Source organism: Podarcis vaucheri (assembly GCF_965113315.1).
Source record: "Podarcis vaucheri genome assembly, chromosome: 1".
Taxonomy (NCBI): domain Eukaryota; kingdom Metazoa; phylum Chordata; class Lepidosauria; order Squamata; family Lacertidae; genus Podarcis; species Podarcis vaucheri.
In genome coordinates this window covers 17,561,343-17,588,622 of record NC_138759.1, presented here as the reverse complement: position 1 = coordinate 17,588,622, position 27,280 = coordinate 17,561,343, and the positions used below count along the sequence as shown (strand labels likewise).

Here is a 27,280-nt window from a genome sequence, read left to right as displayed (position 1 = left end):
TTCCATAGAAACAACTGGAGATATATAATTTGAAAATAATGAATACTCTACAACAACAGTGAACAATAATTTTTATATTAGAAACTCCAACAGTGGGGTACAAGGATGAATTGAGCACCCAACCAGGGAGCTTTAGACAGTGCATCTAGTTATTAAGGTTCTCGGCCTTATTGATTTCCATTAATTGTAAGCTCCCAATTCCCCTGTAGCCACACGAACCCATCGTGAACACTGCAAACGAGGTCAGGTTGAAACAAATTCCTCTGACCGAAAGATGTCATTGGAGACCAAGTCAAAACGTACAGCCACACTTGGGTTATGCTTTGGCAGGGCTGGCCCTATCATTAGACAGAGTGAATCAGATGCCTCAGGCGGCAGGTGTCACGGGGCAGGGAGCAGACAGGTCTTTCTGAGCCACACAGTTCACTCTGTGCCAGAACACAGAGACAGTGTGTTGCAATGATTAGAGTTTTGAGCTAGGACCTAAGAAACCAGGATTCAAATCCCTATTCAGCCACAAAACTCAGGATGGCCCTCAGCTTAACCGACCTCACAGGGTTGTTGTGACAATAGCATGTGGACAGGAAGAACAATGTGTGCCACTTTTAGCTCCTTAAAAGAGAGGCGGGCTAGAAATGTACAAATAAATTGAGCTGGCCTACTGCTCTCCCTGTATAGTTAAAGCTATGGTTTTCCCAGTAGTTTTGTATGGAAGTGAGAGCTGGACCATAAAGAAGGCTGATCGCCGAAGAATTGATCCTTTTGTATTATGGTGCTGGAGGAGACTCTTGAGAGTCCCATGGACTGCAAGAAGATCAAACCTCTCCATTCTGAAGGAAATCAGCCCTGAGTGCTCACTGGAAGGACAGATCCTGAAGCTGAGGCTCCAATACTTTGGCCACCTCATGAGAAGAGAAGACTCCCTGGAAAAGACCCTGATGTTGGGAAAGATGGAGGGCACAAGAAGGAGACAACAGAGGATGAGATGGTTGGATAGTGTTATCAAAGCTACCAGCATGAGTTTGACCAAAGTGCGGGAGGCAGTGGAAGACAGGAGTGCCTGGCGTGCTCTGGTCCATGAGATCACGAAGAGTCGGACACAACTAAACGACTAAACAACAACAACACTGCTCTCCCTGTGTTCCTATGTAGTTGTGCCTTACCATCACCCACTGAGTTTTTGGCTAATGTGATACTAATAATGCCATTGCCAAAACATTGCTGGAGAAATGGGGATAGGGTAGTTTCTCCTCCGCTCCCAGGCAAGCAGCTAATGACACACCAGGAAAATAAACCTGCACTCATTTGCATTTTATCTGCAATCGGGATGCTCTTTGAGACGTGTGACATTTCTGCTTATGCATTTTGTTCAGCTTTCCCAGCTCTCACCTGCATGGATACAGAATTAATGTGACATCAAGGCAGAAGAGATTTGTTCACGGAAATAAATTAACAGCCCCGAAGTCCTAACTTATTTATTAGACGCCTGCAATTGCTCATCAGGTTCCTTGATGGGGCTAATTTATTCCATTCTCTTCTTCCAAAGCAGTCTTTTCATATATGGGGGATCACACTGGACTAACAGGGGGAACTGATAAATATGCAGAAAGTAAAGTAGCACAGCTCACAGGCATGAGAATCTTGTAAATCACACCAGAATGACTCTTCTTGTTTGTTTGACACCATCTATTTATGCAGCTAAATATATATATATATATATATTCTTTTTTTAAAATGTTATCCTTGATTTGTCTGGTTCTGAAAGGCCTCTGAGATAATAGCGGATTTTCATATAGTTGTTGATTCAGCTTACAAGTAGCCCCTGCTGTGTGCACAGTGCCAGCCAGGGGCTGCATACTTGCTGAGAGATGAAGAATAGCAATACTATTAGTAGCATTCTGACTAATGTTCCCCTTGACAATCTATCAGCTCTTTGGCAGGATGAAACGAGAGAGAGAGAGAGAGAGAGAGAGAGAGAGAGAGAGAGAGAGAGTTGGGTGGGGACATAATCCAGCCACACTAGGCAACATCTTGAACATCTGGCTCATTTTATTCCAATATATAATATTGCAAAATAACAGAAATGAAAAAGAAACAACAGCTCATATGATCAATAAGAATATTTCATCAATCCTGTTGGCATCTGTCTGTCTCAGGAGACAGCTTCACTCTGATCGACTTCAGTCAGCACAAGGGATGAGAAGATTTCTGAGTTCTGAGAAAGTTCCCTTTCCATGATAAATGGGTTGCTCTAGGATGCTGAAGACCTGTGGCATCCTACGGAAGGAGACTCTGCAGAAGGGCATTGTACATACATGGGGTTGGTTGGCATCCGTCTGTCTTGAAAGACAATGGAGGAGTGTGCCATTGGGTGTAAAGTCAAACTGTTGGAAGGTTGCAGCACCTGCTGGGGCTGTAGAGACTGATTCAGGAGAGACATGTTTTGTTGCAGTTGGGGCAAATGAAGGCGTCAGGCTGTGCTGCTGCAGATGCACCATGGCGTTTCTTCTCTCTGTGCTCCTCCCAGACGTCATTCCTCCTCTGGTCACTGCTATGCATGCACGACCTGACTGATTGTCTCCAGGCACTGCGGTCATCTGCAAGGGATTCCCACAGGGCAGAGTTAATGTTGTCAACCTTCATGTCAAGCTGGCAGACATCTTTGTAACGCAGAGTTGGTCTGTCAATGGGCCTGGTGTCAGAGGCCAGCTCCCCATAGAGCACGTCCTTGGGGATCCTGCCAATATGACAATGTTGGTTCTCAGCAGGAGGAATCTTCTATGGGTCTGACTTCAGCAAAGTTTCCACCATATCAACCTCGTACCTACGGGACCGCCTCTTCCGGTATGCCCCATGGAGAGCCTCAAGGTCTAGCAACACCCTAGTGGTCCTGGGTCCTAAGGAAGTTAGATTAGCTTCAACCAGAGCCAGGGCCTTTTCAACTCTGGCTCCAGCCTAGTGGAACGCTCTGTCTCATGAGACCAGGGCCCTGCAGGATCTGATTTCTTTCCGCAGGGCCTGTAAGACAGAGTTATTCCGCCTGTCCTTTGGCTTGGAGTCAATTTGATTCCCTCCCCCTCTCTCTTTTTTCTTTTCCTTTCTCCTCCTGCGATGAGGCTACATTTTAATATTTTATTGTTTCAATATTTTAATGTTGTATTTTAATTTTGTTTTTAAGTTGTATGCATTCAACTTGTTTTTATTATTGCTTGTTAGCTGCCCTGAGCCCGGCCTTGGCTGGGTAGGGCGGGATATAAATAAATTATTATTATTATTATTATTATTATTATTATTATTATTATTATAGCCATGGCCTCCACTTCAGGCAGTTCTCTGCTATCTGCCTGATTGACAAGGGAGGCCCCATGAGCATATGGATTGGAGTATCTGCTTATAATGCACATAAATATTTTTGCCTTCTTCAAAGCAAAGTTAATGGTGCATATGAAAGGTTCAGCAGATGATCTCAAGTAACAAGAAAGCAGATGCTGATCGTGGAAAGGGAGCGGGAGAGGGAAACAAATGTCAGGTGAGAGACTGAACTGCCACAATTTGTTTCATCATAGCTCTGTAAGGACTAGGAAGGGAAGGTGACAAGACCAAAATAGATGAAAGTGGAAACTTCAAAGCTTAGACAACAGTGACTTAAAAGCTCGTTAATTGCAAGCAGAAACACACTGCAGTAAGGAGAGTTGCTAGAAGATCCCATTGCCCTCCTAGAACTACATACAATTCTCAGTGTGGCTTAACAGTTAATCCCTCTTTACAGGGAACTCTGGGAACTGTAGCTCTGTGAGGGGAATACAGGTCTCCTACCAAGTCTTGGGAGAAAAGCAATGACAAACCTAGACAGCATCTTAAAAAGCAGAGACATCACCTTGCCAACAAAGGTCCGTATAGTTCAAGCTATGGTTTTCCCAGTAGTGATGTATGGAAGTGAGAGCTGGACCATAAAGAAGGCTGATCGCCAAAGAATTGATGCTTTTGAATTATGGTGCTGGAGGAGACCCTTGAGAGTCCCATGGACTGCAAGAAGATCAAACCTATCCATTCTGAAGGAAATCAGCCCTGAGTGCTTACTGGAAGGACAGATCCTGAAGCTGAGACTCCAAACCTTTGGCCGCCTCATGAGAAGAGAAGACTCCCTGGAAAAGACCCTGATGTTGGGAAAGATGGAGGGCACAAGGAGAAGGGGACGACAGAGGACGAGATGGTTGGACAGTGTTCTCGAAGCTACCAGCACGTGTTTGACCAAACTGCGGGAGGCAGTGGAAGACAGGAGTGCCTGGTGTGCTCTGGTCCAGGGGGTCACGAAGAGTCGGACATTACTAAACGACTAAACAACAAAAATAACCAAGTCTTAGCACCCTTAACAAACTACAGTTCCCAGGATTCTTTGGGGGAAGGCAAGATTTAAAGGGGCACCATAGTGCTTTAAATTCATGGTGCAGGTGTGGGCAATATTCTATTGGCTACAACCGCAAATGGCCACATCTGCCTCAACTCCTGCCTTCCTCTCTCCCTGTGCTCCCCTTGCTGCAGTCTTGGCAAACATTCCCACTGTTCGCTGCTAACACTGTATAGAAAAACATGCCCGGAGTGTCTTTATGGTATGGTTACAGCATGTTTCCTGCTACCTTTTTGCTATCAAAATCAGCATGGCTTCAGGGAGGTCCACTGCAAAAGGACCTTCATACACACCTTAGTGCTACAGAGACATCACCTTGCCCCCCCCCAGTCCTTCAAATTGCGTGACACATTCATTTTGCCTTCCTAACTCGTGAGAGACCATTGCACAGCACTTGACATGAGGAAAACCTGAGTCACCCTGTTAAATCAGTTTCCTGCAATCATGTGGGAAAATGTTAATCGAAGAAGACTGTCACTCTAATTCTCTAAAGGGAGCAACAGGCTTATTGAGAAAGGTTTTGAGTCTATTGAACGTTTTCTGTCACTTTTTGTCAAACCAATACTATCTCTGACGGTGAAGTAAGTGTTGTATGTATTGGGCTTCTTCAATGTGTTATCTTTACTCAACCAACACAGGTTTTGTTTGGAAGGAAAGCCCAATGGCTTTTCAAATCATGCAGCATGTAGTCTTTGCTGTAGGAGGATAGATCCATCACAGACTATCAGCTGTCATAGTGAAACTGAACCTTCTTTAAGACAGGGAGGTGGAATCTGGGGCCCTCCAGGCATTCTTTACCCATCAAAAACCCAGCATGGAGTTGTACACTTTGTTAAGAGTGAAATTGTGGAACACGGGAGTGCCAGAGCATTGCACAACAGAGGCAGGGGGTGGGCAGGAATGACACAACAAGGACCATAGGGCTGCCTGAAGTCAGCAAGGCTTTCCCAAGACTCCTCTACCCCACCCATGTGAAAACAATGAAGTGCAAGCCAGCATATATTGCTAAATAAATGTGTGCTGTTGTTTTTTCCAAAAGACATCTACCTGTAATGTCCATTCCATCTTTTTCTTCAAAGACAGATAGTGGAAGGTCAAATACCTGAGTTTATGGTGTGCCCCCTATTTCCCCACCCATATCAGTACACATGAGGCAATATTTATATGAATAAACAAACAAATCACCTCCAATGGCCTTCTGGTGGTTCCCTCACTGCAAGAAGTGAGGTTGCAGGGAACCAGGCAGAGGGCCTTCTCGGCAGTGGTGTCCTCCCTGTGAAACGCCCTCCCAGCAGATGCCAAGGAGATAAAGAACTACACAATTTTCAGAAGACATCTGAAGGCAGCCCTGTACCAGGAAGTTTTTAATGATTGACATTTTATTATGTTTTTATATGTGCTGGAAGCTGCCCACAGTGGCTGGGGAAACCCAGCCAAATGGGCAGGGTATAAATAATAAAATTATTATTGTTTGCTGTAGAGAAAGCCACCAAGTGCAATTCAATTGCTCAAGTCAAATCAGCTTCTGAAGATATAATGAAGGGAGGGACCAGGCAGCCTCAGGCAGCAAAATGTCTTGAGCTGATGGAGTGTGAGTGGGTACCAAATTCCCCTCCCCCATGTCTTAGACAGCCAAATGTAATAAGCTGGTTCTGCTGGGATGAATGTCTCCTTCAGGGCTTGCTTATGGGTTTTGCAGAACCATCCAGTCAACCTACCACTGTAAACAGGATGTGGGACCATGTGGACCTTTTGACCTGTTCCTCTTATGTTCTTTCCAGTCACATTTACTCCATTTAAGCATGTAGAAATGGAAGACAGAGATGTGTACAGGGAAAGAGAAGTGGGGAGAAAACATCTTTTTGAAGTGTTGTAATGCAAATAGTACCTTGCCAACAAAGGTCCATATAGCTAAAGCTATGGTTTTCCCAGTAGAGATGTATGGAAGTGAGAGCTGGACCATAAAGAAGGCTGATCGCCGAAGAATTGATGCTTTTGAGAGTCCCATGGACTGCAAGAAGATCAAACCTATCCATTCTGAAGGAAATCAGCCCTGAGTGCTCACTGGAAGGACAGATCCTTAAGCTGAGACTCCAATACTTTGGCCATCTCATGAGAAGAGAAGACTCCCTGGAAAAGACCCTGATGTTGGGAAAGATGGAGGGCACAAGGAGAAGGGGACGACAGAGGGAGAGATGGTTGGACAGTGTTCTCGAAGCTACCAGCATGAGTTTGACCAAACTGCGGGAGGCAGTGGAAGACAGGAGTGCCTGGCGTGCTCTGGTCCATGGGGTCACAAAGAGTCAGATACGACTAAACGACTAAACAACAACAAACACAAATAGTTGACAACTGGGCCCACACTATTGTGCTTTCCACAGCTTTATGAGTTGCCATTCCATAGTCTGGAGTGTGGTCTTTTGCATCTTTTACACTGTACTAGTATGTTGCTATGGTTACACAATTGTTCCCCCTTTGCAATAACTCAGAAACCACAGTATTTGCTCTCATCTAGACAGATGCACAAACAACCTTGTATATTACTTTCCATGACCTGTTTAATCTATTTCATACCCTTTAATATTTCTCTGATGAAAATATGGACATCCTATTCCATAATAATGACAATAATAATTTTATTATTTATGCCCTGCCCATCTCACTAGGTGGTCCTAGCCTCTCTGGGTGGCTTCCAACATATATAAAAGCATAATAAAACAATAAACATTTTTATTTTTTTTAAATCTCCTCCTGTGGGTATCTGATTGGACACACTGAGAACAAGATCATGAAATAGATGGGCCTTTGACCTAATTCAGCAGGCACTTTGTATGCCCTTGTGTTCAATTTCTGGACTCAATTCTCCTGAACTGTGTGCTCAGACTACCCAAAATTTCCTCTTTCTCTTTCTTATTCCAAGCCTTATTTTACCTGGTTGCATTATGAGGCAGACAGATGGCTATTTAGGGGTAGAATTCCCATGACAGAATTCATTGCCTCATCTCTTTTCTTCATTCCACGACTCAATTGCCTTTATTACAAGAACCAAGATGATTACTTACAGTGTCCTGCAGAGGGATTGTTTTCCCCCTCTCTCCTCCCTGTCCTGCTCCTTTGCTGCTACCAGTATTTTTTATTTAATTATTATTCTTTACTGCTGTTCTTCAGGGCCTCTCTCTGTCAACCTGTTATGCTTTGCGATGTTAAAATTAAGAATACCATTTCGAGAGCTTTAATGCACAAGGAACCTGAATACCTTAGACACTGGGGTGGGTGCATGTGAAGCTTTTCATCATGTACAGATCTTTGGTGCAATTACTCTCATGCCAGGTTTTTCTAGACGGCCCCATTTATTTTCATTGAGTCAGAGAAAGATGGATGAAGTAAGGACACCCATTGTCCAACAACTGCTGCATATTAACCAGCCCATAACAATAAATCCAAGGGAAGAATTCACTTCTGGACTCACAGCGCTCTAAGGAGTTCAGACCTTTATGACTGTAACCAGTGATGCTACAAGGATAGAGCTTTGGGGCAGAAGCCCAGAAACCCATCAGCAGTATGAACCTCAACCTAAACATAAGAGGATTGCCTCACCACATTATGAAGTAATGGGAATTGCCATCGAAATAACCTTTCCCTTCTCTTTTGATTCGTTCAGTTTCGTATCTAAAATTACTGGACTGTATTCTTCCCAGTAGTGATGTATGGAAGTGAGAGCTGGACCATAAAGAAGGCTGATTGCCGAAGAATTGGTGCTTTTGAATTATGGTGCTGGAGGAGACTCTTGAGAGTCCCATGGACTGCAAGAAGATCAAACCTATCCATTCTGAAGGAAATCAGCCCTGAGTGCTCACTGGAAGGACAGATCGTGAAGCTGAGGCTCCAATACTTTGGCCATGAGAAGAGAAGACTCCCTGGAAAAGACCCTGATGTTGGGAAAGATTGAGGGCACAAGGAGAAGGGGACGACAGAGGATGAAATGGTTGGACAGTTTTCTCAAAGCTACCAGCATGAGTTTGACCAAACTGCGGGAGGCAGTGGAAAACAGGAATGCCTGGCGTGCTCTGGTCCATGGGGTCACAAAGAGTCGGACATGACTAAATGAGTAAACAACAACAACTCCTGATTGAAACATTTGCATGTCATGCTAAGCCAAACCATAGTTTTGTTCAGTTTTGAGATGCACAGGTCCGTGATTTGTAGGCACAGAACCAAATGGTTGGTTTTACGTCCCCTTCCCCTTTTTTGTTTTTTGTTTCACCACTTTCTCTGGGGAAACCTGCTGTTTACCACTGGGTCAGAACAAACCTCAATCCACTGAAAACCCAATTGACTGTTTCTCCAACTCAGTGGTAAACAGCAAGTTCCCCTGGGGAAAGCAAGGGGTCAAAAGAAATCCCCACTCATACCCGTGTCTACAAATCACAAACCTGTGCCTAGAAGTTGCAGCACATACAAAAGTGAGGGTGTGCCCTTGTTTAGTCTGGAGAGAGCTAAAACCTGGATTTGAATGATATGCTAAGTCAAGCCATGTGTTAGTTCAGCTCAGCTCAAAACAGCACCCAAATGACTAGGAAGGAGTGAGCATGATCTCCTCCCCACAAATCTGCAAACCTATGGCCTGGGGCAACCCAGTCAGATGGGTTAGGTACAAATAAATAGTAATAATAATAATAATAATAATAATAATAATAATAATAATAATAAGCAAATTAGTACATTTTAGTCCATGTCACTTTCATATGTGGTCCATTCTATCTTCTTTCTGCATTAATCTGCAAGGGAGATTGTTAAAAATGGTCTTCCTTCTCCTTATTCTGGTGGGTGTCTCTCTAAGTGAAACAACAGCATTAATTTCACTAAAATTATCTGTGGGACGACTTGCTCTCCTCTTCCAGCACAGCAGCCCAGGTACGCCTTTATGTATGAATGAGCTGGATCATGATCACAGTCGTCATTGCAGCAAACTGCTCCATAACGCAGGTCCAGAGGCGGGCTGTTGAGCTTGATAATGACTTGCTTAAGAGGACTCAGACCATCACTGCAGCGAGATTTAACCCAGGGATTTCTTGAGTCACAGCTCACAGGTTTAACGATGTTGGTGGGGACAGGACAAAAAGATTGAGAGGCCTTCCATGCAAACACACACACACACTGCTTAAATGTCTTTAAGAATGCTGGTGGCCACTCAGCTGAAGGAGACTTGATGCTGAGGCTCAGAGATCACAGTGGGGAAATGTATCACCAGGGAGTGGAAAAACAGTAAAAGCTGTAGGAGGAGATTGGAATTTATGGACAAGTGATGTATCATAAATAAATACTCTCCCCAAGTAGTGAATGGCCAAACAGAGAGAAAGGGGAAGTGGGAGCAGCAAATAAGCAGGCAATGATAAAAGGGGTTCATTGTCGAAAGTGGCCATTTACATTGGCCAGGAAAGCCAGAGAGCCAATCTCTCCTTTGTTAGCCTCTTTTTCACAGCAGTCTGCAAGGATGATTGAAAAAGGCCAGACTGGCAGGGGTGCCTTTAGCTCTCTGCATGCCATAGATTAGGGCTGGCAACAGAGGATCCCACTGGAGTTTCCATTCGGGCTGCTGCCATTGACTCAACATCCGTCAAATCCTCCTGCCCAGCTCCTTGGCACAGTGATTTGTTGACTTGTTGTATAAAATCCAGCAATCAAACTGAGAATAATGTGCCATTGGGAAAAGGACGTCAGGACAGCAGGACACATCTGGAATGTTGCCACTGAGTTATTCCCTCATCATTGAAACTGGGAGCATATTCTGCATGCTGTGGAGTTGGGGCTAAACTAGATGTGGACTAGATTCACTCCATCTGAAATGATGTTCTAAAAGCAAATTGCAGGTGCAGTGGGCTTGATCAGGATCTGGACATGTGGGGGCTAGGGGGCTATAACCAATAGCAGCTCAGTCACTTGTACTTACAGTGGTGGCCCGCAAGATGAATGCCTCGCAAGATGGAAAACTCGCTAGACGAAAGAGTTTTCCGTTTTGGAGGTGCTTCGCAAAACGAATTTCCTATGGGCTTGCTTTGCAAGACGACAATGTCTTGCGAGTTCCTGCTGTTTTTTTCCCTCCCCCCCTTTTCCTAAGCCGCTAAGCCGCTTATCAGCTGATCCGATCAGCAGATAAGCCGCTAAAAGCTGCTAAAAGCCGCTAATAGCGCTAATCCGCTAATCCTTCAATGGGCTTGCTTCGCAAGACGAAAAAACCGCTAGACGAAGAGAATCACAGAACGGATTCTTTTCGTCTTGCGAGGCACCACTGTACTGGGAAAGAGAGGCGGAGGCAGTGGGAGGTTGGCGGAACTGCCCCTGTTACAACAGCTACACAAATCAATCTTTTAGTGTGGTAGCACCTCCACTTTGGAACTTCCTGCCTATTAACATCCCTGCCTGTTGAGACTACCTTGGCTGTGAGTCCTGGAAGACCTGCTCCCTGCCTTGCTGGCCTTTTCCCACCTGGTTGGGAGGGCGGGGCCTGGACTGACTCCAGCTACAAAAGCTGAGGCTACTGAACACAGGAGCGGATCTACTATGAAACTAATGAAGCTCAAACGTCAGGGCTCCTAATCCCAGAGGAGCCCCAGAAGTGACTTTAGTCCACATTGCTTTAAAATTTTGGGTCTAGTAGACCCAATTTGGGTCAGACTATTCACTTTGATTTTTTTTTGGGGGGGGGAGATTTCAACAAGTTTGAGAGTCGGTTGCACAGAAATTGTGAAGAGGTGGTGATCTGCCATGAAGAAGATAACATTGAAGAAGATAACAGTGGTTACCTAGACCTCATTGCTGATTATGAAGGGGCCCCCATGGCAGTACCAAAAATGTAGGTCTGCCATTGACTGAACAGACTTTTGGGGCATTATTTGGGGGCTTTTGTTGGGGGAGTTGTTGCTGCTGTTGCTCTTGGTTTTTTGTATCTTTATTTTAGATCTTGAGGTGACATGTGGAAATTATTCAGTTTGGTTGTGTATTTTTTAAAGTTTTATTTCTTGTTTATGACTACTTTTGTTATGTTGTAGCTAAGAATTTTTTCATGTTGTAAGCCTCCTTTAGCATGGTTTGAACTGTGGAAAGGCGGCATACAGATAAAATTATGTATGTATGTATGTATGTATGTATGTATGTATGTATGTAAGTATCAGGAAGGCCCATTCACTACTATCTTTTTTTCCTGCACCTGCTAAAAACATTTGGCAAGCTTACCCCAATACATAGAAGGTTGATATATGTTTTAATCAGGTTTTTAGCTTATTGTTGATGTAAATTATTTCTGAATGTCTTAAATAGGTGTGTTTTTTAACTGTTTTACTGATATTTATTTTTTTTGAAAACAGCTTTGAGGTGTTGGGGTTTTTTTTAGAATCAAGAGATATATAAATTTTATGAAATAAAATTAAAATAAATAAACTTTTCTTGTGTCATCTGCCATTTATTTCCCAGAATTCCCTGGGAAGACCAACAGAACTTGATATTGGTTTACCAGTTTTGTGTATATGTGCTCTAAATTGATAGTTCCTTCTCTCTCCCTTCACAACATGCTGGGCACACTCAGCTGAAATACACTTCCTATGAGTCTCCAATTCCTTGCTTCTCTTTTCATATCCTTTTTCAGCCTCTGAACAGAGAGCAAGAGAGAGAGATTCATTTGGCGAGTCTGTGAATATTTCTGACAGCCTTGTGAAATGTGGTTGCCTGAAGTTACCATTGTGAAGGAAAAGATAATTGAGACATAAGAAGGTCTCTTCCAAGAAACAGAATCACAGCTTCCAGCTATAATGAATCAGAATTGATGCTGAGGAGCTATTTCTGCTCAGACGGCTTTTTCTTTGCAAAAAAGAAGAATAAAAGAGAGAGAGAACCACAATGAGAACAATATTAGTCCTCTGTGCTCAATATTGCATAAAGACAATGTCTTTGCTCACATGTAATGCTAACCCAAATCATGGCTTAGCAAGACCATGCAAGTGTTTTCCAGAGAGAAAACCCCTGTTCCTTCTCTTTTATCCCAGTCCTGCTGGTGAGGCACCACCCAGAGCTAAGTTGTGGTTTGGCTTATGTACAAACCCAAGGTCATGGTTTGTTTCCCCCAAATGAAACCACAAGAGCAAATCTTAGTTACAGCTCCCTCCCTCCCTCTTGAGAGACAGAGAAACCATGAGCCCCAATTTCACACATTATGCCAAGCCCCACAAAAAAGAGCTTTAGCTGTTGCTTTTGGCTGTCACTGCAAGTGGTAGCAACAACTGCGTTGGCAGCCTGGCAGCCATTTTGGAACCTCCACAATTCCTCAGACCTAGTGGTGTTTTGGGGCATGATAAGATAGAAACAGCAGCCAGCAGGAAATAAAATGGTGGAAGACAGCTGGATAATATTTTGCAGTGTTCTTTTACTGGGGTGGAGGGTACAAGAAAAAGAACAATCACAGAATTCCCCCCCCCCCAGCAATAACACTGAAAAGGGGAGGGGGGAATTCTGTGGATGCATAAGCCATGAGGGTAAATAGAGTTTAAAACAACGGGACTTGTGCAGTTTAAGAATGATTTGCTAAGCGTCTGTTGACCAGCAAGTTGCCTTTTTAAAAAAAATATTATCCATGCAACTAATAGGAAAAAATGGAAGCAAAGAACTCTCAGCAGGAAGTTATATATTGGGGAAATGCTTGGCACATTTCCTTTACCTCTCAGTATATTTGTGTTCAGTCTAATTAAATGTGCTGAGGTTCAAGGGGTGTGTGTGAGAGAGGGATAAATATAACTGAATCAAAACTAGCTTTCATCGAGCACCTTCTAATTCTGATGGGAAGGCATAAGCAGCTACATCAGGATGGGGGAACCTATGCCACTCTAGAAAATATTGGAACTACAGTTCCCACCAGCCCCTGCCATCATGGCAAAACATTTTGGAATGATGGGAACTGTAATCCAGCAACATCTGGGAGACTACAGGTTCTCCATCCCAGAAATAAAGGTTGACTCCAACTGTGCTGTGTTGGATGATCCCATTGTGGTGGAGCATCTCTACTCCCATCATTCAGCCCGGACACTGAGGTCCAGCTCAAGGGCCTTCTGGTGGTTCCCTCACTGCGAGAAAGGAGGTTACAAGGAACCAGGCAGAGGGCCTTCTCGGTAGTGGCACCCGCCCTATGGAACGCCCTCCCATCAGATGTCAAGGAAATAAACAACTATCTGACTTTTAGAAGACATCTGAAGGCAGCCCTGTTTAGGGAAGCTTTTAATGTTTGATGTTTTTTCGTTTTTCTAATATTCTGTGTTGTTTTTCAAATGAATTTTTATTATTTTCTTCATATAATCCTTTCCCCAACATTATTATCACAATATAATCCCTTTGACTTTGCTGAGTCTTGACTTCCCTCCCTCCCCGCAGCTGGTCGTTTTTCTAATATTCTGTTGGGAGCCACCCAGAGTGGCTGGGGAGGCCTGGCCAGATGGGTGGGTACAAGTAAATGATGATGATGATGATGATGATGATAATCCCATTTACTTCAATGGATGGTAACCCCTCTTCACGAACCTTGGTTGGGCTGAAAGTACTGCTGCTTTGTCAATAAACCTGGTTCTGTACTACTTACAAATGTTTTAGATTTCCCCTAACAATTCAGTACACTCTTCCTTTCTTCTATCCTACCAGCTTTTCTCGGTTATGGCTCTTAAATCTCACTCAGCGTCTTTCTTTCAAAATACGATGCCGCGTATGAATTGCAGACCCTCAATTTTTTATATCCTGATGGCTGTGACAGATGATTGCCACTCCACGAGGAACCCATGAAGTTTAATCGAGCAGCAAATGATTTAAATGAAGAATATATAGAATTATGGGTGTGTTTTTTTAAAAAAGTTTTGTTTTACCGTATCTAAGACAAGAAGCTTTGCGAAATGCAAGAGAACAGTGATTGTGCTCACTGGGGGAAGGTCTCAATAGCCTGGCAATATAATAGCACCACACTTCAGTGTGCGGTGCCAAAGAAGTTTTGATTTATGCTGTCATTAGTTACCAATTTCCTGAACCTCTTTCCCCACAGCTGCGTCATCTAATGAATTATGTTCTCAATTTCCCCCCTGATATGTAATATCATGCTATTTAATTTAATTGCCATAGATTGGACTCTTTAGTACTTTTACCTGGTCTCATTAAAGTCAATGAAAAACCTCCCATTGATTTCCATGCTCTCTGGAGCTGGTGCTCAATGTGCTGCAAAAAGAAAAGAGAAGAAAAATACAATAAAGCAGATGATACAATGCATTCCCCCTACATAATGCTTGGCTAGAAATGGAAGGCAACAGGTAATAAAACACCTTCCCTTAGCTATTGAAACATTTATTAAGAGCACTGCACATTGTGTTCAGTGTCTGAACTGATGGGAGCAAGAAAGAAATCTCCCAAAAGACAAAAGTATGAGAAATGCCCTTTCCCCCCATTTCCACACTAGATTATAAAAATAAGAAAAGGTGACTATATGAGGTAGAGTTGCTCTTATTCAAAGAAGTTTAACAATGGACTAAGAATTACTAGCTAATAAGAATGAAGATTATGTTTTTTAAAACGTGCACTCACTGCAGCTACAACTATTGCCCTCCAAAAACCTTGCTAATACAGTGGTACCTTGGGTTAAGTACTTAATTCGTTCCAGAGGTCCGTTCTTAACCTGAAACTGTTCTTAACCTGAAGCACCACTTTAACTAATGGGCCCTCCTGCTGCCGCCGCGCCGCCAGAGCCTGATTTCTGTTCTTATCGTGAAGCAAAGTTCTTAACCTGAAGCACTATTTCTCGGTTAGCGTAGTCTGTAACCTGAAGCATATGTAACCCGAGGTATCACTGTAGATTTGAAATTAATTAACTCTGCTCATCATAATAAGCCCCAAAGCAGAACTATGCACGAGATTTTGTAGTTGCATTCATGTCATGTCATAGGGAATTATGTGGGTTGCTTTCAGATAAGTGTGGGGTATGTGTATCCAATAGTTTTCATCCACATTGGAGTTTTCAAAAAGGATCCCATGGTTTTGGGGATGACTACGTGTTGGGGGTCAGCTTTTTTGTACAACATTTTTGTCACTAAGGATTTTTCATTTATGGGTAGCTAACCTTTTCTTATCTGGGACGCGGGTGGCGCTGTGGGTTAAACCACAGAGCCTAGGACTTGCCGATCAGAAGGTCAGCGGTTTGAATCCCCGCGATGGGGTGAGCTCCTGTTGCTCGGTCCCTGCTCCTGCCAACCTAGCAGTTTGAAAGCACGTCAAAGTGCAAGTAGATAAATAGGTTCCGCTCCGGTGGGAAGGTAAACGTTGTTTCCGTGCGCTGCTCTGGTTCTCCAGAAGCGGCTTAGTCATGCTGGCCACATGACCTGGAAGCTGTACACTGGCTCCCTTGGCCAATAAAGTGAGATGAGCGCCGCAACCCCAGAGTCGGTCACGACTGGACCTAATGGTCAGGGGTCCCTTTACCTTTTCTTTGGTGAAAGGATGTGAGTTTAGCCCCATGTTTTGAATCCAGATACCCAGCCTTTTTTTTTTTTAATCACCACTCTATAAGTGCCTATTTTATTTCTTTATTTCTTTATTTCTTTATTTCTTTATTTCTTTATTTCTTTATTTCTTTATTTCTTTATTTCTTTATTTCTTTATTTCTTTATCTGCTTGCTTGCTTGCTAGTACAGTGGTACCTCGGGTTACATACACTTCAGGTTACAGACTCCGCTAACCCAGAAACAGTGCTTCAGGTTAGGAACTTTGCTTCAGGGTGAGAACAGAAATTGTGCTCCGGTGACGCAGCAGCAGCAGGAGGCCCGATTAGCTAAAGTGGTGCTTCAGGTTAAGAACAGTTTCAGGTTAAGAACAGACCTCCGGAATGAATTAAGTACTTAACCCAAGGTACCACTGTAGTCAAATAAACATCCCTAGCTGAAAAAAACTGGAGATGGAATAGGCTACTCACACAAAAGAATAAAAAATGTAGTGTCAGATTTGTCAGGATGGAAAGTTAGCTGGCTCCTGTAGCATGATAAATTGTGGCTGGACTGTGAAGCACAGAGAATTATATGGGGCCCCACTTGGCTGGGGACATGCAGAATGATACCTCTTCTTTTTCAGTGAAAAAGGAAGGAAGGATGCAAGCCAAGAGCACATTGTTGATACAATGCAATCTGCCATTGGGAGACTCATTGCCACCCCTGTCTTATTTGTCTCTGCCATAAATTTTAGTGACTGTGCTAGCCAATTCTTTTCTCAGCTGACAACAGCTTTTCAAGGGAATCTGAGCTGATGCAGCAGTGGGTGGGAGAGATATGCTGGCCTGGAGATGAGGGTGGAGAGATCATATGAGTGACAAATACCAGCAAAATTACAACAGGAAAGCCATGCCCTTTTTTATTCCTATGTCTGTGCAGTCTGCCAAAAAAACGGAGAGAGTTCTTGTCTTTAAGTGAAAAGAAGGATGTGATGGAAGAGAGCAAAATCCATCTTTCACTTGCCTTCCCGCACTAGACTCTGTCACTTTAACAACATTGTGCTCTGTTGCTCTCCAGCTTGGGCTGGGAAGCCTTAAACTTAACAAAGTATGGTGAAATAAGATTTGGTGGGGGCTCCTCTACCTGTCTGTTACTTTTTATGTAAAGACTAAATTTATGTAAAGACTAATATCACCTCTGCTTTTGAATTATGGTGTTGGAGGAGACTCTTGAGAGTCCCATGGACTGCAAGAAGATCAAACCTATCCATTCTGAAGGAAATCAGCCCTGAGTGCTCACTGGAAGCACAGATCGTGAAGCTGAGGCTCCAGTCCTTTGGCCACCTCATGAGAAGAGAAGACTCCCTGGAAAACAGCCTGGAGTTGGGAAAGATGGAGGGCACAAGGAGAAGGGGACGACAGAGGACGAGATGGTTGGACAGTGTTCTCGAAGCTACCTACATGAGTTTGACCAAACTGCGGGAGGTAGTGGAAGATAGGAGCGCCTGGCATGCTCTGGTCCATGGGGTCATGAAGAGTCGGACACGACTAAATGACTACACAACAACAATACCACCTCAAACATCAGCTTTGCAAAAGGCTGGGGTCTTTTTTCAAAGGGGGAGTCAAGAGACTATACATAATGAAGTGATGAATTTTGTATGTGTGGCAGCCAAAAATATTTTTTTTGGGGGGGGGGGTTCAGCAGCTGTTAATGAGTTGCATTGATCTCTCCTACCTGCTTGCCTGCCCTCCCACCCAGTCGATGCACATACACACGTAACTCCAGGCACAGAGAAATCTGGGTTTTGCAACCAACCTGGGCCAATGAGTGTGACTCACATTCCAGATCCTTGGAAGAATGAGTTGCCAATTGTCTGCCACCAGTGCCCAGATTATGCCAAGCCACATCGCTTCTTTTGATTGTGGAACAGCCTGATTCATAAGACGTTCTCCTGCCTAGTGATCTCTGTCAGCAGGCAATTTCTTTTTCATCAAACCACCAGATGAAACACTGTGTTCCTTTCTTCTTCTTCTTCTTCTTCTTCTTCTTCTTCTTCTTCTTCTTCTTCTTTTTTTCAGGCACTTATGTTTAATCTTTTCCTCAAAAAACTTATTTCAAATTCCAGTTCAGAAGAATCTAAGGAGACCATATTGCTTTCTTCTGTTTACTGTTAAACATAATTAACATTCATGTCCCTGACCCCAATCAAATGTATACCGTCCTATAATGAAGCAACTGAGCATATGCCAGCCAGCCATCAGTGGATGATAGCAAAAAATACGGTACAATGCATTCAAAAAAGCTTTTTAAAAAGTATGGAGAGAGAGAGAGACAGACTTCGTTAAATCTGCTGGTAATATAAAGAGTGTCATTTCTAAAGCTCGTGGGCCCTTGCTATTTATATAACAGGTATATAGCAGATGTTGTTGGACTCCAACATCAGACATTGAAAACTTCCCTAAACAGAATAAAAAAATTCCTTCCAGTAGCACCTTAAAGACCAACTAAGTTAGTTCTTGGTATGAGCTTTCATGTGCATGCACACTTCTTCAGATACACATTTCAGATATGCATGCACACGAAAGCTCATACCAAGAACTAACTTAGTTGGTCTTTAAGGTGCTACTGGAAGGAATTTTTTTATTTTGACTATGGCAGACCAACACGGCTACCTATCTGTTCCCTAAACAGGGCTGCCTTCAGATGTCTTCTAAAAGTCAGATAGTTGTTTATTCCCTTGACATCTGATGGGAGGGTGTTCCATAGGGTTGGCACCATTACTGAGGAGGCCCTCTGCCTGGTTCCCTTTAACTTCGCTTCTCACAGTGAGGGAACCACTGGAAGGCCCTCGGCACTGGACCTCAGTGTCTGGGCAAAACGTGGAGACGCTCCTTCAGGTATACTGGACCGAGGCCGTTTAGAGCTTTAAAGGTCAGCGCCAACACTTTGAATTGTGCTTGGAAACGTACTGGGAGCCAATGTAGGTCTTTCAAGACCGGTGTTATGTGGTTTTGGTGGCCACTCCCAGTCACCAGTCTAGCTGCCGCATTCCAAATTAGTTGTAGTTTCTGGGTCACCTTCAAAGGTGTTGTTGTGCTCAGGTCCTACTCACAGGATTCTCCCATGCATTTGTGGCCAATGTGAGAACAGGATGCTGGAATAGACGGGCTATTGGTCTGATGCAGCACGTTCTTCTTATGTTCTTATGACTTGGACCAGGTAGTTCTTCAAGGAAGAGATTCCTTCAGATAAAGGACTGTCCTCTGACAGCCCTTCAAACAGTGGACAAGTATAAAGTAGGACATATGACATTTCCCTGTGGACTACCCTATCTTCCGTTTCCACAACTTTTCTATTATTATCACTGACTTGGACAATAAAGTAAGTTTTAGAATGCCAATAAACCATCCCAGGTACTAAAAGTGCATGACTCAATGAAATGGCAATCACTGACAAACACAGCCAAACAGCAGCTGTGGGACTCTGAAAAAAGCTGTTAAAAAAGAAGAAACAGTCTCACAAGATTTATTACTGTTTTCTTGCCAGACTATACTGTATACCTGCTCTTCTCCAATAGATTTGCGCAAATGTTTTTTTTTGGTTTGTTTGTTAATATTAACATAAGCACTTCCTCAAAAATTTTGGAAGACTCTAAGGCTGCAGTCATATCAGGGCAGGGCTTTGAGCCTGAAACCAAGAGCCAGTTGAGAAGGAGGACTCTCAAATGCAGCAAGAACATTGATAGCTACAAGCTGGAAATAAGCCAAGGGGTTAAATGTACAAAATGTTGGAATGTGGCCCTTAGGCAGAAAGGTATTCCCCACCCCTGCACAGCCCAGACGTTTTCCTCACCCCGACTGGCAAGTTCCATTTGGGGCTTTTGGATTGGACAGCTGGCTCTGGAAGGCAGACGACAGCCACAGTGATTAAGCTGAGCATCGATTCCGGCTGTGGACTTGGTTTTAATTGTACTAGTTTTGGCAACATTTATTTCGTTTCCCCGCACTTTAGGATGGAGGGGGGGGAATGAGGTAAAAGTAACCTAAATAAGTAAACAGGCCACTAATCCCTCTTGAATCAGTGCTGAGTAAGTGAGTAAATGAGATGCAATTTTGTGAACTAGAAACCAATTTGCCATCCATTGACTTTGCCTTCTAAAGCTCAATGGCAGTGAAAATCAAGCCTAGACATATATGCATCGCTCTGCCCTGGATTCCCTTTAGAGACAGGCTGAAACTTCAAAAGTGGCAGTTTTCAGTCAATACTGGGGAGAGCTAAACTGGCTTCTCTCGATCATGTTTCCTGGGGGGCTGGTTGGAAGAAATTGTAGACACGGGGCAAAACTCACCAAAGCTCTCCTTGCCTCTTCACTGGTGGCTGCCATTTTGCTTTCCTCAGAATACCCCTCCGAAAGACACCAGGAATGTCACGACCAGCATCTGTCCATGGAGCCTTCTGTTAAAAACAACATAATGTAGCTCTGTCAGGGTTAAAATACAGCTCCTAGGATTCTTTGGAAGGGGTGTGTAATAATAATAATAATAATAATAATAATAATAATAATAATAATAATTTATTTATACCCCGCCCATCTGGCTGGGTTTTCCCAGCCACTCTGGGCAGCTTCCAACAAAATATTAAAATACAGTAGTCTGTCAAACATTAAAAGCTTCCCTAAACAGGGCTGCCTTCAGATGCCTTCTAAAACTATGGTATGTTAAGCATAATTGATTTAATTGTCACTGAAATGGTGAAAGGGTTTAACACTGAAAAATTCCACCCCACCCCTATTTCATGGCTTCTTTCAAAGTCTGTGAAAGTTGGGGGCATTCTGGAGTGGGTCTTCCCCCCCCCTTTTTGCCAGTGCCTGCACTGCTCGCTCCTTGACTAGTGATCATTTCACAGCAGTGTTCAGTTCAAGTTACACAGACCTTCAGTTCCCAGGAATTTTTAGGGTGCAGAGTGTGAACATCCGGTGTGTATGCAGCCAGATAGCTCAGTTGGTAGAGCATGAGACTCTTAATCTCAGGGTTGTGAGTTTGAGCCCCACGTTGGGTGAAAGATTCCCATATTGCAGGGGGTTGGGCTAGATGACCCTTGTGGTCCCTTCCAGCTGTACAAGTCTGTGATTCTGAATGGATCTGAGGGCACGTTCCCCCATTCCTACTGTGTACTCCAACTGATAGTGACCCTCCAGGATTATTAGACTCATTCGCTACCGTAATACAGTCATACCTCGGGTTACAGACGCTTCAGGTTGCGTTTTTTCGGGTTGTGGACTGCCGAAACCCGGAAGTACTGGAATGGGTTACTTTTGGGTTTCGGCGGTCGCGCATGCGCAGAAGTGCTAAATTGCGCTTTGTGAATGCGCAGAAGCGCCGAATCGCAACCCGTGCGTGCGCAGACACGGGTTGTGAACGCTTCGGGTTGCAAATGTGCATCCCGCACAGGTCACGTTCGCACCCCGAGCATCCACTGTATCTTTCTTCACATGAAAGTGTCCAAAATAGAATATGCACTGTACAAACATTTTAAATCAAGTGCTCAAATTGGAAGCTTTGCAATTAGGGATGAAGCTGGCGCCTTCTGCATGCAGAGCGGATGCCTCACTACTGAGGTACAGTATAAATCTTTCATAAATGTACATGAAACATGACACAGATATGGAGTTCTTTTTTTACCTTTGCTTTTTTAAAAAAATCTGTTCTTCCGCAACAAGACGAGACTGGTTTCTTAGAGCGCCACTGGAGATGTTTCTCTTATCCTTTGCATTGTCTGTTGCAAGGATGGGAACCGTCCTGGGGCCTTCCAAATGTTGTTGACTACAACTCCCATAAACCCCGCCCCTTGGCGACACACTGGCTGGGGCTGATGGGATTTGGAGTCCAACCACACCTGGAGGACCACAAGCTCTCCTTCCCTGCTTTCCTGTTTTGCAGTATCTGAGCCTCTGCAGAGAACGTCATCACCACTGCAGGGAAGGCAGCTTTGAAAAAGCAATAAATCTATGGATCAATATGATGGCAGGGTGGGAGCTCAACCTTTGCTGGATATGATGTTCTGCACACCTTCCTCAGCAACGTGTGCTGTGATGTGTTTCAGTTTTGTAAACCCGAGAGGAATCTAGGCTGTTGGCATCTTCTTGCAATATTCTTTTGCCTTAGGCAACACTTGCTGGGCTTTAGATGCTGCACTGCGGGAGAAATACGTGACTCAAATGTTATCTATAGCCAGGGCTGGTCATTTGTATTCACATATTTGAGTGTGGGAGGGAGAAATGTCTTTGCTTCTTTCTTTTTTTTCTTCTCCCTAGGCAGGCTGATTCAATATTTTCATCCAACTGGCATTGGCTTTCACTGTCAGCCTTAGATGGTGTGTTATTATTTTTGCTTCTGGTGTGGTGGCTGAATTGAGATGACACTGATGGCTGCCTGGTCCACTTGTCTCAGGGGCTGCAGGAGTGGCGCATCCCGTTTTGCTGCCTGAGGTGAAATAAGAAGGTGCTGCCCGGCCCCCGCCAAAGGCTCCCTTGCCTGGGTTGTGTGGCAGTCTGTTAAGTGGTGGCAGCAGGTTCTGGTGAGATCTTGAAGTGGAGAACTCTCCTTCCTTGGAGGTTTTTAAGCAAAGGTTTGATGGACATCTGTTATGGATGCTTTAGATGAAATTCCTGCATTGCAGGGGGTTGGACTACATGACCCTCAAGGCCTCTTCCAACTCTACAGTTCTATGATTCTACGATACAAAAATGCATGCACTAAGTGAAAGCATGCATAAATGTGTATATTAGTGAAAATAACACACATAAATGTATGGTGCAGTGGATGCTCGGGTTGCGAAAGTGATCTGTGCGGGAGGCACGTTCACAAGCTGCAGCGTTCACAACCTGTGCATCTGTGCATGTGTGGGTCACAGTCCGGCACTTCTGTACATGCGCAAAGCGCCATTCAGCGTGCATGCACATGCACATGCGCCAAAACCTGAAAGTAACCCGTTCCAGTACTTCCAGGTTTGGCGCAGTGTACAACCCGAAATCGTGCAGCCCAAAGCGTCTGTAACCCAACGTATGACTGTATTGGGGTGATTGCTTGGAAATATGTATATCAGGGGAAATTGCACACAGTAACACGTGTGCTAGCAGAAATATGCATTAAAATGCTGGCAAATTTTCATGAAGACTTTAAAAAAGAACGCCACCCCGCTGTGAAAATGTGGAGAAGTGAATTCCAGACTGGAGAAATGAAAAATTGAGAGACACTGAAAGTGACAGATTTACCCATCCCTAATCTGGTTTCTCTACCCTTGATCACTTTTAAAGGCTAAAACAGGATTAAATGCAAGTGCTTAAGCTTAAATTATTTGTGAACAATAGACAAGAAATGAATGACACATTCTTTTTATTTTATCTTAATTTTTGCAAGCAAAAATGTTATAGGGCTAAATGATACCATTTAGAATGAGACAGTGAGTCCTGGCACATCCCTGACTGCTCCAGAACATGAAATGAGATCAAGCCATTAAAAGCAATCACCAGCCTTTTGTGTCATTTGTCCTTCAATTCCTGTCTTGCTCTGTGCTCATACCAAAGTAGCTGTGCCTCATTTTTCAACTGACAACATGAACTGCTGTCTTTATATTAATTGGTCAAATTCTAATGGCTAAATTAAACAAGGTATGGGTGGATGAATCTGGGACATGCTAAACTTTGCACATAATTTTATTTTGCACTTTAATGTGCATGGTGCTTTATAAAGTACGTAGAACAAAGCACGATCTGCTGGGGAACTTCCACCACCTCCTGAGGGAGAACACTCCACTGCTGAACAGCTCTTACTGTCAGAAAGTTCTTCATGAGGTTGAACCGGAATCTCCTTTCGTGTAACTTGAAGCTATTGGTTCAAGTCCTACGCTCCAGAGCAGGAGAAAACAAGCTTGCTCCATCTTCCATGTGACAGCCCTTGAAATATTTGAAGATGGCTCCACTGAAGAAGTATGGGGAACCTCAGACCTGTGGAACAAATCCCAGAATTGTAGCTTTGGAAGTGGCCCCGAGGGTCATCTAGTCCAACCCCCTGCAATGCAGAAATCCCAGCTAAAGCATCCATGACAGATGGCCACCCAACCTCTGCTTCAAAACTTCAAAGGAGCGTCCACATCCTCCCAGTGTTCCACTGTCGAAGAGCTCTTTCTGTCAGAAAGCTTTTCCAAATATTTAGTCAGAATCTCCTTTTTTTGTAACTAGAAGCCATTGGTTCGAGTCCTACCCTTCAAAGCAGAAGAAAGCAAGCTTGTTCCCTCTTCCATGTGACAACACTCAAGATGTTTCATGATGGCTATTGTATCTCCTCTCGGTCCCCACTTCTCCAGGCTAGACATACCCAGCTCCTCCGAATGCTCCTCATAAGGCTTGGTTTCCAGACCCTTGACCATCTTGGTTGCCCTCCCCTGCACACGTTCCAGCTTATCAACATCCTTCTTAAATTGTGGTGCCCAGAATTGGACACAGGATTCCAGGTGTGGTCTGACCAACCCGGCTCCCTCAAATGTTCCTCATAAGTCTTCCTCATAAATTTGCTTTATTGTTAAGTTGTGGGTGAACATATCAGATGACACAGCGATTCTTCAAACAGCTCTTTTTTATTCAGAGGCCAGACAGAACTGAACTGATAGGCTCAGTCAGCCTGCTTATATAGAGCTCCAGTACGTTACTGTAGCAACTTTCTAAAACTATCCAATCACTGAACGTCACTTTCGATCCTTCATTTGCATAAAAGCTATCCAATCACTGAACGTCACTTTCGATCTTTCATTTGCATAACTATCTACAGTATCCCCCTGCTGGCCCAGGGTGAGAACTTCAGTATATAACATTTATTATGGCTGTGTTTGCTGCCCTGGGGGAAAGCAGGATATAAATTGAATAAATAGCATTATTAATAAATCATCCCTGACAGCAATGACCATATTGTTGCCTTCTTATAACAACATGAGGGCACCAGCTTGAAGAATGTTGGTTGAGGGCTTGGAGCTTTGTGGCAGGCAAAGAGGAGTTTGAGAATACGCAGTTCCTGTTTGGCACTCTCTGGCCTCTTTTCTTTTGATGATCCGAGCTGCTAAGATTTTCTACCAGAGATTTAGTCGCTTGCTGAAATGGGAAGAAGCTTCCACGAGATGAAAGTGGGCAGTGCTGGTACTCAGAGTCCTCATTTCAAAAGCCTCCTTGGTAGAGACTTCAGAAATCCTGTTTTTAATTTCTTATTGAATCTGCACTGCTCAGAGGAGAGAACCACGAGACAAAGGGGGAGAAATCTCACCTGCTTCAGGATGAAAAGGAAAAACCAAGTATGGATCTTCATGCCTCCGCTATTTATAAATGTCCATTCAGCCACCTCCTTTAACAGGCAGCGAAAATTGAGCTTGCCCCCTGGGTGTCTGCAGGATAGCAGTAGAATTGCTTTGCTGAATGGAGAGTGGCTTTGAACTGCCTCCCATAATTACTGCTTTAGGTTTCCATTAGGTTCCCAGCATCCCAATGAAGGGTGAGCAGCTGATAGGGTGGGCTATACATCCCGCCCCCCATAACAGATAAATAAAATTAATAAATACAGATGTGGATGAGACACCAAACCATGATCCTAGATCTCTACCCCCTGCTACCAGGTTCTTTCAGACAAAATATTGAAGTCTAGACCTTGGAACTGCATGAACAGAGTTGGCCCATCAAGGAGTTTGAGACAAGCAGGTCACCCATGAAAACATCTCATCTCATGGCTTTTGAAGGGTGAAGATACCGTCTCTGAATTAGGATGGATTGCAATTCCATCTGCTGTGGCCGACTTTAAATCCCACCAGCAATCTTCAAGTTTGCAAACTCTGCAGGCCTCCATAGATTTTATATGAAATGCATCAGATTTCAAGCCAAATTAGGATACCCTGCAAGTGTCTCAGAAAAAACACAGAACATGCAAGAGACATGAAAGCCATTTTTGGGCTCTATGATCTCATGCAAGTTCTTAGACAGCACCCCAAAGTGTGCAGTTTTGGGGGGCGTGATTTCGCATGGGTCACGTGGGTCACGTGGCTCACTCAGGATCACTGATAGGAAGACTAATGTCCTGGTTTTTGGACTCAACATGTCGGAGGGTGTGAAACAGCGTTATCTGGTTTTCAACATCACAATATATCACCAACTAAGCATTGTGATATACTGATATATCACAATGTCTGATATAAGGATGGAACTATGCGTTGGCTTGCTTCACTCCCCCCCCCCACCCACATTGTGATTTTTGCATAGCACACACAGACACATACATCATGATTCATGATATATTGCCAGGTCAAAAATTATGAAACAAATATCGTGATATGGACTTCAAACCAGTTTTGGACAAGATATTGCCCAGCCCAAACACAAATCATGATTCGTGATATATTGGCAGGTCAAAAATTATGAAACAGATATGATGAGAAGGACTTCAAACTGGTTATGGATGATAGATTGATATACAGTATCTCCCAGCCCTGATGTGTACCTAGGCATGCTATTACCTCCAGCGCAGGTAATGACCAGCAGCCTAGATTGCTATCTCCCCCACCCCTCACCGCCCATGTTTGTCTGGTAGGTGGAGCCAGCCACCTGTCAGTCAATTGACACTAGGTGACTTTCCCCTGGTCAGGTGTCTTGCAGAGCACTTTGAAAGGGGCTTCTCAAGAAGCAACACTCAGCTGAAGTCCCTTTCAAGGTGATCTGAAACAAGCTTCTCAAGGCCTGAGAATCAGCAGGTTCTCCACCCCTGCTAGTATTCGTTAAAACAACAAGGTGTTTTACGGGATATAAAATTCTTACAGCCCCACACCTGCCGCCCTGGAAATTTATTTGAAGGGTGGGGTGGCAATTTCTACAAAATATAAAATATTGCAGTGAGTCCTATTGTTTCCATCTGAATCAGAATAATTCAGCTTGCTAGCAAGTTCCACATCATCGCTCTCCTTGCTCAGCTTTCTGATTCCTCCTCCAAAAACCTCTTCCTTCTGGGAAAATGTCACCCATAAGAAAAATTAAGCTTTGAGTGAAAACATCTACTTTGAAGGCTTGGTTCAACAGGGGAGGAAAAGAAGATCCTGAATTATTACACCCACTTACTGTGCTAATTAAATATTGCTAGGTGCTATATCGTCTTGATCTACTTCAAGGCACTGACAAGGACATGTTGCTTTGTGGATGTGGGTGCCATCACTACATAGAAGAAGTGGGGGGTGGGGGTGGGGGGAGAGAGAGAGAGAGACAGGTTTCAAACAGGCAAGAATTTAAGGACTTGCCAATGCTAATCTCCCACTTGAGAGGCTGATTACAAAAATGTTTTGAGATGACAGC

General features: G+C 43.8%; 1 protein-coding gene across 2 annotated transcripts; it reads right to left on the bottom strand.

Moving 5' to 3' along the window:
- Positions 1-2,106: 2,106 nt before the first annotated feature.
- Positions 2,107-20,350, bottom strand: LOC309530893 (uncharacterized protein). 2 transcript variants are annotated; one of them, XM_082220136.1, is made up of 4 exons: positions 20,255-20,350; positions 14,578-14,647; positions 11,919-12,053; positions 2,107-2,597 (listed from the first exon to the last, which is right to left on the bottom strand). In XM_082220136.1, the coding sequence occupies exons 1-4, from the start codon at positions 20,288-20,290 to the stop codon at positions 2,428-2,430; spliced, it is 411 nt and encodes a 136-aa protein (XP_082076262.1). In that variant the 5' UTR covers positions 20,291-20,350; the 3' UTR covers positions 2,107-2,427. The 2 variants fall into 2 exon arrangements, 1 of the variants encoding a protein (XP_082076262.1); XR_014218949.1 differs by lacking the exon at positions 11,919-12,053.
- Between the last annotated feature and the right edge of the window lie 6,930 nt (positions 20,351-27,280).